A 14,841-nucleotide genomic window follows, 5' to 3' on the forward strand; every position below is an offset into this window, starting at 1 on the left:
ATATTATCTTAAATTTCTAATTGTTTATATTTAACGGGATACGTGACATATAATCCCCTTATTTTTGGATAATTAGGATTCTTGTGGCATATAAACTGGAATTTGATCATCACCTTCTAATTGGAATTAATTGACCAAGGAATTGGCAGTTAATGAATTTTAGAAGAGACTAGGAAGGTCTAAGAAATTAGGGTCTAGTCACATATAGTTTGCCATGAATTAAATCTTTCATGATTAAAATAGTTAGTAAGAAAAATCAATCCGAAAAACAGATAACTCTGAAACCTTAACTGTTTTCTCCATATTTTATTCCTAACTCATTGCTGCTTGCTTTCTGAAATTCTTAATTTACTGTTTAATGCTCTTTGAATACCTAAACACTCTTTTCTGTTTGCCTAACTAAGCCAATCACTTAACCATTGTTGCTTAGTCCATCAATCCTCGTGGGATCGACCCTTACTCACATAAGGTATTACTTGGTACGACCCGATGCACTTGCCGGTTAGTTTGTGGGTTATAAAATACCGCACCAGTGGGTTTTCGTCAAAATTCTCTATCGTAAACTTTCTTGAGCAGGTACACAAATTCTGCTTTTGTATCTCCACAAACCATCTCAATTTTGATATATTTCCTCTAGTTGATCTTCTTTTAGCTATGTTAATAGTGCTGATATTTTTTGTATCTTGAGCTTGTGCTTTCTGAATAGCTGTCTTGAAATCAGATGTCAGATACAATTGAGCCATAACAACTCCTTTTGACGTCTCCTTCATTCCCAAATTTAGATTCTCAAAAACCAAAATCAACTCCTTTTCCCTCATTATCATCCAAGAAATACTTAAACTCTTCCGACTTAAAGCGTCCGCAACTACATTCGCCTTTTCATGATGATAACTCAACTTATACTCGTAGTATTTTAGGAATTCTATCCATTGCCTCTATCTAATGTTGAGGTCCTTCTGATAAAAAAAAATATATTTCAAACTCTTGTGATCAGAAAAAACTTCAAACTATGCTCCATACATATAATGCCTTCATATCTTGAGTGCAAAAATCACCGCAGCTAATTCCAAGTCATGCGTTGGGTAGTTCTTCTCATGAGGTCTCAGCTGTTGTGAAGCATAAGCTACCACATTCTTATATTGCATCAGCACATATCTTAAACCTTTAAAAGAAGTATCACAATACATTTCAAAAGTTTTTTGTGGATTCGGTAATGTCAAAATTGGTGCTGTCGTCAGCTACTCTTTTAAAGTATACAAAATTTTCTCACATTCCTCTGTCCAATCAAATGGAACTTCCTTGCGTGTAAGTCGTGTCAAAGGCAAAGCTATCAGTAAAAATTTTTTGATAAACCTTTGGTAGTATCCAACCAGCCCTAGAAAACTCCGAACTTAAGTAACTATCAAAGGCTGCTTCCACTGCAATACCACTTCAATCTTTGAAGGATCTACTGCTATTCCTCCCTTTGAAATAATATGTCCTAAAAATGCCACATTGGTTACCCAAAACTCATATTCCGATAACTTTGCATGTAACTTTTGCTTCCTTAATATCTGTAGTACAATCCTCATATGCTCTTTATGTTCTTCCCCTATTTTAGAATAGATGAGAATGTCATCTATAAAGACTACTACAAACTGATCTTAATATGGACGAAAGATACAGTTCATATAATCCATGAATGCTACAAGAGCATTTGTTAATTCAAAAAGACATAATTGTATGCAAGTCATGTCATCAAAATCTATTTATGAGCAAAGACTTTAATATACATAATGTTTGCTATATTTACTAAAGTGATAAAAGTAGAACATAAGATACTACTTTTCAATACTTGTGGGCTAAGAAGTAGAATATTTTCTATTTCAACCTATTTATATATGAATAACATAATAAATTCCTATAAGTTCACTATATCATTCACAATAATTACAAATATATCATATTAATCTTTATGTAATTTATTTAAATATAATTATTATCAAAGATGTTATCAACATTTATGCGAAAAATTTATATTGCATGCAAATATAATCATCATCACATTAATAAATCTAGTAACATAAAATGTAAGAAAGTTGAATATGGTTGATAAATTTTCATTGTACTATAATTTTTGGGTTGAGAAAAAGTAAAATTTATCAATTTAACTTGTATTTAGTCTTTTTAATTGCATGTTTTTGTGAGATTTCTCATAATTGAACTTAATTGATGAAAATAAATTTTTTATACTTTAAAAATTATCAAATTAATTTTATTTTTATTATATTCGATGCCTTGATATGCTTGTTTAAGTTGTTTAGAATTTAGAATGTACGAATAATTTGGAAAAATAGAAGTATGTAGAAGTGGAGATTTCACAAAGAAATGAAGGAAGAAGCAATCATGTCTGGTGTCCACGCACCCACTAGTGCCCAGGCACGAGTGAGTAAAATTTCTTTTTGGGTGTGTGGGCACCCATATATGTACACACACATGTTTGGTTGCGTGCCTTATTTAAAATGGAATGTGACTTGCGATGGGGCCATTTTGGCCCATTTCAAACCATTTTGGAGCTTTATTTCAAGCAAGTCTTAAAGAGATCACGCTACGTAGTCTATAGTTTTAGTTTTTAGAATGTTTTAGTAAATTTTAGAGAGAAAAGCTCCAACTTCTCTTTAAAATTCTTAGGATTTCTAATTCAATTCTCTCTTGTTTTAGTTTTAAATCTTATTTTAGTTTAATTTTATTTACTTTTTCTTTTTCTATTATCTTAGTTTGATAGATTCTCTTGTTAGCTTTTTCGTTTATATTATTTTAGTTTATGAATTCTTGTTGAATTCTCAATTTTCTTTAATGAATTTGATATTTGATGTTTTATTCTATCTTATTTAATATGTTATTGTTGCTTTTTTTAATTGCGTAATTGTAGATTTTACTAGTTCTTGCAATTTATGATATTTTATTTTTATACCTTCCAAGTGTTTGATAAAATACTTGAACTAGTTATAGAGTAGATTTTTACATTCTTAACTTGAGTTGGGAACTTAGGTGATCTTGAGTTGCTATGTCCAAGTTGGTTGATAATTTAGAGATGTTAGTTAGTCTTGTTTCTAATAATGTTAATCTTTTACTAATTTTAATTATTAAGTTGGTTAGAACTTGTGGATTGGGATTAATTAAGTCTAATTGACTTTTTTCAATATGTAAAGATTGACGAATTGGGTTTGTTCTTTGTAATTATCATGTTAAGGTTAGTGATAATGATAATGATCCTTCCTCAATTCTTGTCAAGATCTTTTATACAATTGGATTTAATTTCTTTTACTAGTTGTTTTAGTTTAATTTCTTGCAATTTAAATTTCTATTAATTGCGATCAAAACCTTCGATTTTTTCATAGCCAATGATAGAGCACCTCAATTGTGATTCTAAAAAAGAACGACCCGAAATTAAACTCTTGATTATTGATTTGATTTGTGATATCTTTTTAAACTAAACTTTGAAGAGTATTGAATGCTGGTTTAGAACTATCTACAACAAATTTGAGCTTTATAATTTGTAAATTTCTAAACTAATATATTTAGCACTCATCAATGGTCCAGCGGCTTAAGGTTTTAGATAAGAAGTGGAGTTCAAAACTTATTCAACTCAAAACAAAAGTTTTATTTTATAGCAATCCAAAACCATAACTCACTTTCTATTATGCTATAGTTCTTCGATCTTCACTTCCACACCGTCTTCCCTTTTCCATTTTTTTTAAGAATCAGAAACTTGTAAAAATTATGAAAAATTATGCCAACATGAAAAATAATTGTTGCACGAATTGGAAGATTCTATTAGGAAGTATTATCCATTAATATTATTCTCTATTCTCATGGTGTGTTAATTTTGAACTTTGAAAGATTCTCATTGTCCTAAATATATGCAAGAATTTTTCATGCATTACTCAGTTGACTATAACCATATGACGCGCCAATTTTTACTCGCGTTTAGTTTCATGGAAACAACTACTACAAAAGGGAACAAGCTAGTGCTGCAAATAAACACACACTTCAAGCACTTACATTTACACGATTCCTCATCCAAATTACAAACACTCTTCACACTCACACTCACTACTTATTCTACATACACTTTTGCTTTATTACAATTTTAATTTCCTCTCCAATCGATCTCCATACACAAAAAACCTTGTAACTTTTTTAGTTTGAAGATGGGCCTTAAAGTGCAATTTCTTTTGCTTTTGTGCATTATTCTTCCTGCAATGGTTTCAGGAATACGCTTCATACGCATAAATAATAACAACCCTTTCTCTGTAAAGGGTCGAGTTTATTGTGACCCTTGCCGTTTTAGTTTTGAGAGCCTTGCCACCACATACATTGCTGGTAATAATCCATATATAACACCACTTTATCATATTCATATCATATCTGTTTGGTAAAGTATAATATAAAAAGAGTACTGTCTTTTGATATTTTTTTTTTATTATATGCAATATTGTTGTCCTTATTAAATGCAAGTATATTATGTTTTTTAACAATAAAACATTTTCACCTTAAGAAATATAAACTAACTCGATACCTATCAAAGTCGTCTTGTTGAACGTTTTGTGGAACTTTTTCAAAATGATTCAAAATCTTTAATGACTATCGAATTAATTTACATCTTTTATATTTTATGTAAAAAAATGATAGTTTTAATTTGAACTTGGGTACACTAATTTTATGTCCACTAAACACGCACAAAATGTGGCAATTGGCAGATATAAATTTCTACTCTAAATTTGTAAAAATTTACAACTTATTAATACTACCCTTTAAAAGTATTGTTCGTAAGAAAACTCGATCTTAAGTGCATGAAATTTATTTGTATACATATATGTATACACGTTGTTTCACACATTTTCTTTTGAATCTTTCTTTCTCTCCCTATAATGACTTATTATTGATTTCCTAGAAAAACTGCAGATAAAAATTTAGTTCATGTATTTATAGAAGAATAATTTTTAATAAGATTTTTCTAGAAAATTAGATTTTAAATTTTGAAGCAGTAGAGATCTAATTAAGAAATCATAAACTACTATATATATCTCCAATTTTATGAATTGTTATCATTTATAGTTGTAACCTGTGTTATATTGCAATCAAATGATCCTTCCTAGGTGCGGAGGTTATTTTACAATGCAAGGACAGGATCACAAATGACATTGTTTTCAGCAAACAAAGCCAAACTGATTCATCAGGAGCATATACAATAGATGTCGACGCAGATTTTGAAAACCAAGTTTGTGATGTGAAGCTTTTAAGCAGTTCACAAGATGATTGCAAAGAACCTGCATTAGGTCGTGACCAATCTCGTGTCATACTCAACCGTTTCAATGGCATTGCCACCAATGATAGGTTTGTTAATAACTTGGGTTTCATGAAGAATGAAGCTTTGTCGGGTTGTGCCGATATTCTAAGGAAGTACTACAAGTTCGGTTCTAAGAATTAGTTTCAGGAAAAAGCTACTCTGTTTTTTTAGTAGGTAAAGTGCACTTTTGTTTTCCTCTGTCTAACCATTTTTTTCAAAGTTTTTAAACTTAGTACTAATGTTCAAACCAGAAATAAAATTTGTACCACTTTTTATGTACACCTCTCTTGTATATATTTTTTTATGGTACAGAAGACAAATATTTTATATTTTTTTTCAATTATTTTTACTACCAAAATTAAAGTGTATAAGAGAAGTAGACATAAAAGTGGTGCGCGAAACATTTTTCATGTTAGATTATTTCAATTTTATATTAATATTTCTAAAGAGTTTCAATTTTGCCGTTCTATTAAACTTATTTAAAAACGTCAGGGCGTAATTCAAAAAATTTTAAAATTATTGAGACAAAGTGTACTTTACCTTTTAGGATTTTTTTTGTTTTAAATATTCTTGCATTTGGGTAATCCTTTTGGTTTTCATTGTTGGAATGTTTAATGCGTCGTCCTAGCATATAAAATTTAGGTGTTAGTGAGTCACCAAAAAAAATTTGTGTTAGTGTCTTAAACTTTGTGTTGCCATCATCACAGTGAAATTTTGATCATGTATTGGTGGAAGGTACAAAGTTGTATATATAATAATATCGAGTTATATTTATCTAGATCATATGCAATTACTAGTTATATTATTCAATCTTTATGTGATCATTTAGTTACCAAATTTGTAAAAGAATGCAAATACTGAATCAAATTTATTTATAGATAAGAATCTAGATAATGCTTATATTAGGATTTGACATAAATTAGAGGAGGAATTTCACACAAACACAACATAGTCTTAGCTAACAAGTGTAATTAAACCTCAAATTGCATCTTGGTAGAAATAATTCAAAAAATTTAATACCTGAAAATTTGACTACTATGCCTCGAGAGAAAAGTATATACTTTAAGGTGTACTAAAAGATTATGCAAATGCATCTAAAACTTATCCAAAAAAGATCGACAATAAAAACTAAAAGGACATTCAAATAAAAATTAACTAAAAACTTAAGCGAGGAGCGAGCCAAAGCCTGAGATTGTATGAGTCCCGCTAGTTCCAATAAGACTTCATTCCGTAGTTCCTAATATCTGGAAATCTGGGGTTACTTGGATGAAAGAGATTTGAGACAGAGAAAAAGGAAAACCTTAATAAACTATTGGAATGAATTGGACTTAGATGAGGTTTCTTACAGGTCTGTCAGTTAACTCTGTGTCCTTAGATTAGGTGGAACTTCTTGATGTCAGTATCCTGAGATAGGCTTTCTTACAGGGAACTGTTTGGACTTAGTTCAGGTTTGAGAGAGAAATAAAAACCTAACATAAAAAACTAAATAGAGAGAAAGACTGGAAAGTTTGAAAAGACTAGTTTGATTAGAACAGAAGTTGAAACTAATTTAAATAATGGATAAAATTTAAGAGAATTTAATAGTCTGAATATTTTGTAATGGAAGGGATGTTTGAGGTACAAAAGATTCAATCTACTTAACAAAATAGATGCATTTTTATTCCCCTTTGATTAAATCAATTAACTCATATTTCAACGAAGTTGTAGGATTGAAAAATAAATGGGTACTCTATCAAATGACAAATCAAAAGAAATGAATTGAGTACAAGTACTAGAATAGTCAACAAAATTAACAAATTAGAGTGGTAAATCTCACTGTGGATATTTAAGACACGTTGGCGTCTCTGTGTAACTAACTCCACCTAATAGGATGCTTTGTTGTTATAATCGTTGAATGTAACCCCAATTGGAATTCAATAAAACATATCCATAGCTTATAAAATAATGAAAAGTAAATACACTCTTTGCTTCATTTTAAAATAAAAAAGAAAAGAAATAACATAATGATGATAACAATAATAAATGTTCCTCCCTTGTGGCAAAAGAAATAAGCTACTGAAGATGACTTCCAAATTTCTCGCTACTAGCTCAGTTCTAGTGTCTGAGATAACATACATTATTTTATAGTAAATGGACATTTTATTGTATACACTATATACTACAGTGCTGTCATTTTATTCGGAAATAGGTGGTGAAAATCCGGTGCAATATACCAGAAAATAGATGGACCTGAAAACAGAACTAGTATCAATCACAGGACACGAAAGGCCTGCTAGGTGCACAATCAAGCATCTCAAAGGGTATAATCAGTTGTCATCAAAATCCAACATAAAGTTGGGGTAAAAGACATTAAAAAATAGTCCCAAGATGGTGTGATTTTCAGTTTTAAACTAGCATGTTATAGCATCTGCTAATTACAGTTGAACAGCACTCCAGGAAAAAGGTGCTGTGTTGCTTAATTTGTCATTTTAATGCGTATCGACTCTGGCGTTTCCATACTCTTGATTAACCAAGACATTCTCATCATTATGGTTAACAATCTCGGTGTCCATTCTAGGGTCAGGGTCTAAGTCAGGGGAAGATTCTCTCTTCTCGTAGTCAGATGGGTCAGAATCAGAATCTAACTTAATTGAATCTAACGATGGAGGAGCAACTGGAACTGATGATAGAGAGTTCTCCCCTGTCCAGAAAGAGGGAATCTTCTTGTCGTCCTCTTTCATCCTCTCCGCATACCTGTTTATGTCAAACCCTGTGTCATTCTTCCCGCCAAATGCAGATTCAAGTTGGTCCAAATCAAATAAATCCTCCATGATCTTCTTGGTATTGTTATCATCAGCGTAAACAAACTTCACTTTATTGTAAGTCTTAGGCTCCAATAGGGGCTTTACCATCTGCAGCAACAAATTATACATAACCATAAAATGGTGAAGGGTAACGGTAGAATTATCAACAGGTAAGGAAAGCCTTTTGAGAACTACATATGCATTTGATCTTTTAAGCACCACAGAGTAACAACATGAAAAACAACAGCATATAATAACAAAATCATATCCCACTCTAGGTGGCTCAGCTACGTAAATCAAATAACATCATGGCTACCAGAGTTTTTCTACATTTAGCTCATTTATACTAAGATGAAAGAATTACTTTCACAAATTATTCAATAAAGGGCACATGAAATTCTTTCGTGCACGAATTGGCTACACGGGGAAGGAGAACCCAAACTACAATTATTATTCAAGAATTCAAGGTTTTGAAATCAAGAGCCCTAAAATGGATGAAGAATGGTAGATCAACGGGTTTGAACAATATACCGATTGAAGTTTGGAAAGATTTAGGAGGAAAAGGTGTTAGTCGGCTAACCAAGCTTTTAAATTAGATTTGAAGATCTAAGAAAAGAAGCACCTTGATCCTTATTTACAAAAACGAGATATAGTTGTGGAAATCACGAAACAAACTCGTAAGTCATACTATGAAGTTATGGGAGAGGGAGATGAAGAGAAGCAAGAGAAAAAAGACAAAGGAGAAAAAAAGGATGATGTAAATTATAGGATTCAAGTGAGTTTGTCATAGTGGTGGAGTGCTTCGGACATCATTCGCAACAAGTACCTTTAAAATGCAACATACATGGAATGGCGTGTTGGGCAGTAAAAAGTGAACAGGAATATAAGTTTTCTGCGTTCGAAGTGAAGATGCTTAAATTGATGAGTGACCATACGCAATTGAACATAATAAAGAACGTAAACATGATAGAGAAAGTCGGAGTTGCGCCTATTATTGAGGGCATAATAGAATCCTGTCTTAGGTGGTTTGGACATGTGGGAAGTGGACTAGCAAAACATCCAATAAGGAAGGTAGATTAAATGTAAGATTGACCAATCATTAAAGGTAGAGGGAGACTGAGAGACCTAACGTTCTGTTTGGATTTCATTCTGAGACAAACCGGTAAACCCATGAACATCACCCATACCAAAAGCTAAACTTTTTTTTTTTTTTTGAAATCGATAGTTGGCGACAGTAGGACATATAAAATTGAGCAAAATTTTGCTAAGAAATATCCCATTGCAACAAAACTGCTCATGCCTGGCAATGTAAGAGAAGCCATTGATAAGATATTGAAAACTCTGAATATTTTGGGAGCCATTCCACTTCTTTCTTTTTTTATTACCATCCTCACGCGTTGTTGAGAGAGAGAGAGAGAGAGAGAGAGAGAGAAGCAGAGATCAAGGGAGACGAGACAGGGGCTGCATCAACAGAATCCAGCATCATCAGTGGCAGGAACTAGAGGATTGGAGGTAGAGGAAGGGACAGTGAGATTGAGAGAGGATCAAGAGAAGAAGAGGTGGAAGAAGGAGGAGGCAGAGTGAACACGGGTTGCGACCATGGGATCTCAAGGTGGCGCAGGGGACAGAGAGATCAATAGAAAAGTGATTTGTAGAGCACAGTGACAAAGGCAGAGGCAAGAGATAAGTAGCTGCTACGACAAAATCGGAGGCACGGTCCATTGCTATTTGCTCTTCATGATCCAGATTTGCAGTACTTCATTTCAAATCTGATTTTGTTGATTGAGGAAGAAAGTGGTGGCGGTAGTGTTTGTGGTTGTGGCAGTAGCAGCAACAGCCGCGGCAGTGGTGGGGGCAGCGGCAGTAGTGCAATTTGTAGTAAAAGGGAAAGCTTGGGAGTGTAGTTCTAGGAAGATGGTTTGAAAAATATAGAAGAGTATAATTGGATTATGAAAAATTTAATAGGGATAGTTTTGGAATAAAAAATTTATTTTGTCCCTAGAATCCATCTCACTATCCTAGCTCATAGACTAGACAGAAAATATTATGATTGATTTTGTCATCTCTACATCCAAACATGATCCATCTCCATATTTTGTTTGTCTCCATATTTCCGTCTGGGACGGAATCCAGACGGAGCCTAAGAACTCTGAATAAGGTGGTCAACAAAGATTTAACATAAATGAGCATTTACTACAAACATGATACAGGAAACAATAATGTTGTTTGACTTATGTAGCAAACCCTACCAGGTATAAGATTTTATCGTTATATACTTTAATTTCTTTTAATAACTTACACGTTCTTACGTCTCCTTTCTCTTTCTGTCTTTGACTGCTAGACTAAGAATTAAGTTTTAAAAAGAAAATATTTCAAGGACCAAACTGGAGATTTACTCAAATTAAATAGGTACTTTTGTTAATCATAGCATTGACATGTGCGCTAGGAAAACAATAATATAAAAAAAAGGAAAAATGAAAAACTTGGACCTGATCCCAAATATCATATCTGGCGGCTTAGATGCATATCATAAAGCTTACTAACTAAGAATGCAATTCAACTTTGGCCTCACTCTTACAGAATCTAAAATAGTCAGCCTCACAACAGCATGCAATTGTGTAAGATATCAAAGGCATGAAATTTGAGAACAGGAAAAAGCTTAATTACCGTGAAGAATGGTTCAAAGAACTTAGGTGGATTGTACAGTATTGCAAGACCCAGACGTTCAGGATACTGATCTTGCAATACATGGGCAGTTTCACGGGTCACCCTGACTGATATATGTGACAAATTGAAACCCTGGAAGTCAATTAGCCAGACCATCTGTTCCTGCTGTGGTGGAAGATTTAGAATAGCATTCTCCATGCAGTATACCAAATATTTAACCTGTCCTTTTATTGACTTCGAGTTCTGCACTCCAAGGAAGAACAAATTGGAAATCATGAATAACATTCTTCTACAACATCAGCAACAAATCAGATTTCAACCATTTGTGCAGGTATATCTACTAAACCTTGCCTGATGTCAAATCAAGGGGTAAGAAAGTGTGTCAAAATGATAGAAACTGAACCTGGCTAGGTAGCTGGACAGTGAACACAGGGTATGCTTAAAATCACCCCACATTCTCATCCTTCAGATTTCACTTATTCCAAGAACACCCCCAAAAAAATCTGACTTGAATAGACATACTACATATCATAACTTATAAATTATTTTCAAAAGATACCTGGCGACTAGGTCTCATGACAAGGACTGTTCTCCCATGCTTGTCAACATAATCTGTTCTGTAGATCTTTCCAGTATCCGCTTCCTGAGCAACATCTTCCTGCATTAACAGAAGTGCACTTCAACTAAAATTTTGGCAGAAGATAATATCAGGGTTTAATAATTGATCAAACATTCCCAGATCACAAAAATTCCAGGTGAAGTAGATAACTAGATGGATCCTGAATCCATTAACTCAGTCTAGGAACTACATGATATTAAATTGGTGGTAGTTCAAGCAGGATCAGATATGGTTAAACACGGCCACTGGATCTGACTGAGCATCTTTAAAGTTTATGCAGTCCTACAGTTAACTCCTCCTAAGAGACAAGAGTGACCAAGAGGACAGCAAGAGACGGGCACAAATATGCAATCACTCACCCATCGGATCTCTTCTGGTTTGTATTCTGCTCTCCATTTTAGTGTCTGTTTCAACATTTTAACCGCCTTCTTGACATTCCAATTCCGCGCCCTCAAATGCCTTGCAATGGATGCATCAGAACAATAAAGAGATGCCTTACCAGACAGTGGTCCAATCAACCTTCTGACCTCCATGATCTAGAAAGAAGCAAATAATTATGAGCTAGAAAACATGTTTTCTTTCTTGCAAACATTGCAGCTTCATATTGTCAAATACAAAGTATCGAAAAAATCGACAGCATATGAATCTTCATGGGTTCAAACCAAGAATTCACAAGTACAGGACATACCAGGGACTGCTGCTCTTCTAAGCTTAACATTTTCTCATGGCCATTAGAGGTAGTTTTCTTTAAATCCACACTCATGGTGTCAGTTTAGAGACGCTCAGAAAGAAAATAGCGAGTTCTGCAAGAGAAGACAATACCAATACATCTATGTAATTACTCATATCATTTAAAGTAAAACAAAATGCTATGCACTATGCCACTATGATACATTGAATCCAATAGCTCGTCATTTATGCAGTCTAAAATCTGTAAATAATTTTTTTTTTCTCATGGATACTACATTCATGACGTATATAGTTACAAGTTGTAAATATGAGTAACTAATATCAACTATATTATGCCATTCACTAAACTATGTAAAAAGATCTGGGAAAAAAAACTTTGAAGGGGTCAGTGAGATTTCATTCATACTCACTCTTACTGTTTTGTTTGTTGAAAAAATTGGAGTGTTGGTCAATTATAAAGTTTAAAATACAATTTCTAATCCATATGAAACTTAAGCCAGGCAGAACTACATTGAGGTAGTGTTGTTCGGGGGGTTATGGGGGGACAAGAGACTAAAACCTCAAAGCTAAAGCCTTTCAACCGAAAATTTGTTAATATAGAAGAGATATAGGATGCATGCAGCCAGTAAACCAACTTTACTCATTCCATCCCTGCTAGAAAGCATAACAAAAGCTAACATTATAATAAAGAGAATGCTTTAACACACATTATCACCGTGGTGGGCAAGTATTACGAATAAAATCTTCACCCCTACGTTAGCCCCATACCAAACACTCCCATAATGAAGAGTTGCTATTTGAAAGTGCGAAAATTAGAAATTTCCTTAAGCCCATAGACAGATGAAATGGGTTACAGATACAAATATTTATTTAGAACCAATCGAATGAGAGTAAAGAAGGATACGAAATGAATATTAATTCAAAATAGTTTTTTAAGCTTAACAGCTCATTTGCAATTCACATTTGTTTTACCTTCAACTAGGAAGCACACCATGTGCAACTTAAAGCAAATAGGACCATTCGAATTTAGAAGACCCCAGAACTCAGAAAGTGAGATTAAAACTTTATCATTTGAAAATGTAGATCACATAAGGGCTTACTATTGGAAAACTTTGTTTATTCACACTCCCAACTGCTTAATTGAGTTGCAACTATCTAATTTTCCCCAAATCATTTTGTATTCATGCCACATTAGGTGGGATCATCCACGGACTGCCACGATATTCTAGCATAAACATAGTTTGTCACCAAACTCAAACAAAAGAGAAGGCTTATAATAAGCCCTTCATAGCTAATCTACAAGACTTCAACATTAGTAACAGCCCCTTCAACATTAGTAACAGCGCCCCCCCCCCCCCCCCCCCCCTTTCCTTTTTTTTCATTCACATTTAATTAACAGGGATTTAGAAAACTGCAATTGAGGGGGTTAGTGAGGATTGTGAATTGCTAATACACCCTTGCCCTAACATACATTGACCACTGAATAAACTTTTTGCTGAATAGTATGACCTTTACATAACTAACACTAAACTTCATATTTCATCCTAATTCATAATCAGAAGCTCCTAAATCTAACACAAATTAAAATTATCCACACAAAAGCTCAAGAAAGGTCTTCATAGAAAGGATCTTACCTCAGCTTCTGCAATTGTGTTTTTCAAAAACGAAAAACACCAACAGCTTTCAGTTATTTACAAATTATACGATCCACTATGATTGTTGCCAAAAATTACCTTTAAAACAAAGATTGAAAAATACGAAATTAAAAATGATATTTTTCCTGCTTCGCAGAGTACCACGTATATAAATAAATAAATGGTAATAATAAGGACTAAAAGAAGAACGGAGTCAAACATATAGCAAAATAAAATAAAATAAATATAAAAAGAAAAAACTATGAAAATCAGGAGAAAACGAACGACTAAGAATAGAATAGAAGCGAAGAGATCAATGGTTTACCTGACTCCGAAAGGTTTGGTTTTTGGCGAGAGAGAGAGACAGAGAGCGAGAGAGAAGTCAACAGCTCTTCCGTTTTCCCTCTCTCTGTGTTGTGACTTGTGATGACTGATTAAGGGAGCTTTTGGCTTTTGAGAATTGAGATGGTACAGTTGAGCAGATAATTAAAAACTAAAAATTAAATATAAAAACATAAAAGAGCAGGTGGATTTTGGAGAAAGTGATGCTGATTCTGATTCTGATTCCGATTTATTCTTGTATTTTATTCTTTAGAACTGTATGCATTTGTGGAGACTGACTGCACCGATGAGAATTATATAAATATTAAAGCATTAATATTATTCCAACTTTTTTAGAAATTAAATAACAATAGTAGAATAGTAATAATAAATTTAAAATTGGCTAAAATTAATAAAATAACTTTTTTTTAATAGAGCCAAAGACTCTTCTTTTTGAAGTTTGTTATTTTTACGATGATTTTCGGACTAAATTCGAGTCATTCTTCAAGTAGATTTAACTCAATTCAAAATTATTATATTTTATAATTTCACTATATGTTTTATATTAAAATTAATAACAAAATATTTTGTTTATTTATTTCAATTAATATTTTTTATATTATCTGATGTTATTTATGTTTAAATAATTTATTTGGCAGAAATGTTATATAATTTTTATTAATATTAATTTTTAAAGATAAAATTTTATTAATTTTTTATATAAAATTATATACATTAATTATAAATGAAGGCGACCTAATTTAACTTGATTATATTAAATTAATCTATTGTCGA

At 32.7% G+C, this 14,841-nt stretch overlaps 2 protein-coding genes across 3 annotated transcripts; one reads left to right on the plus strand and one right to left on the minus strand.

The window, feature by feature from the left end:
- The first annotated feature begins 4,193 nt into the window (after window positions 1-4,193).
- Window positions 4,194-5,473, plus strand: LOC130939877 (olee1-like protein). The gene is made up of 2 exons (XM_057867942.1): window positions 4,194-4,365; window positions 5,142-5,473. Exons 1-2 carry the CDS (start codon window positions 4,194-4,196, stop codon window positions 5,471-5,473), a joined length of 504 nt encoding a protein of 167 aa, XP_057723925.1.
- Window positions 5,474-7,238: 1,765 nt separating this feature from the next.
- Window positions 7,239-14,331, minus strand: LOC130941503 (uncharacterized). 2 transcript variants are annotated; one of them, XM_057870035.1, is made up of 7 exons: window positions 14,051-14,331; window positions 13,726-13,824; window positions 12,090-12,204; window positions 11,761-11,937; window positions 11,342-11,440; window positions 10,783-11,025; window positions 7,239-8,223 (listed from the first exon to the last, which is right to left on the minus strand). In XM_057870035.1, the coding sequence occupies exons 3-7, from the start codon at window positions 12,162-12,164 to the stop codon at window positions 7,801-7,803; spliced, it is 1,017 nt and encodes a 338-aa protein (XP_057726018.1). In that variant the 5' UTR covers window positions 12,165-12,204; window positions 13,726-13,824; window positions 14,051-14,331; the 3' UTR covers window positions 7,239-7,800. The 2 variants fall into 2 exon arrangements, with proteins under 2 accessions (XP_057726018.1, XP_057726019.1); XM_057870036.1 differs by lacking the exon at window positions 13,726-13,824.
- Between the last annotated feature and the right edge of the window lie 510 nt (window positions 14,332-14,841).

Source organism: Arachis stenosperma, chromosome 7 (genome assembly GCF_014773155.1).
Source record: "Arachis stenosperma cultivar V10309 chromosome 7, arast.V10309.gnm1.PFL2, whole genome shotgun sequence".
Classification (NCBI taxonomy): domain Eukaryota; kingdom Viridiplantae; phylum Streptophyta; class Magnoliopsida; order Fabales; family Fabaceae; genus Arachis; species Arachis stenosperma.

Bases quoted from the DNA above. Each gene is read 5' to 3' on its own strand.
- LOC130941503 (XM_057870036.1), bottom strand. From the start codon at position 12,164: ATGAGTGTGGATTTAAAGAAAACTACCTCTAATGGCCATGAGAAAATG. The intron at 11,938-12,089 runs GTATGTCCTGTA...GCTTCTTTCTAG, and splicing joins TAGAAGAGCAGCAGTCCCTG to ATCATGGAGGTCAGAAGGTT. The intron at 11,026-11,341 runs GTATCTTTTGAA...CTTGGAGTGCAG, and splicing joins TCATGAGACCTAGTCGCCAG to AACTCGAAGTCAATAAAAGG.
- LOC130939877 (XM_057867942.1), top strand. From the start codon at position 4,194: ATGGGCCTTAAAGTGCAATTTCTTTTGCTTTTGTGCATTATTCTTCCT. The intron at 4,366-5,141 runs GTAATAATCCAT...GATCCTTCCTAG, and splicing joins TGCCACCACATACATTGCTG to GTGCGGAGGTTATTTTACAA.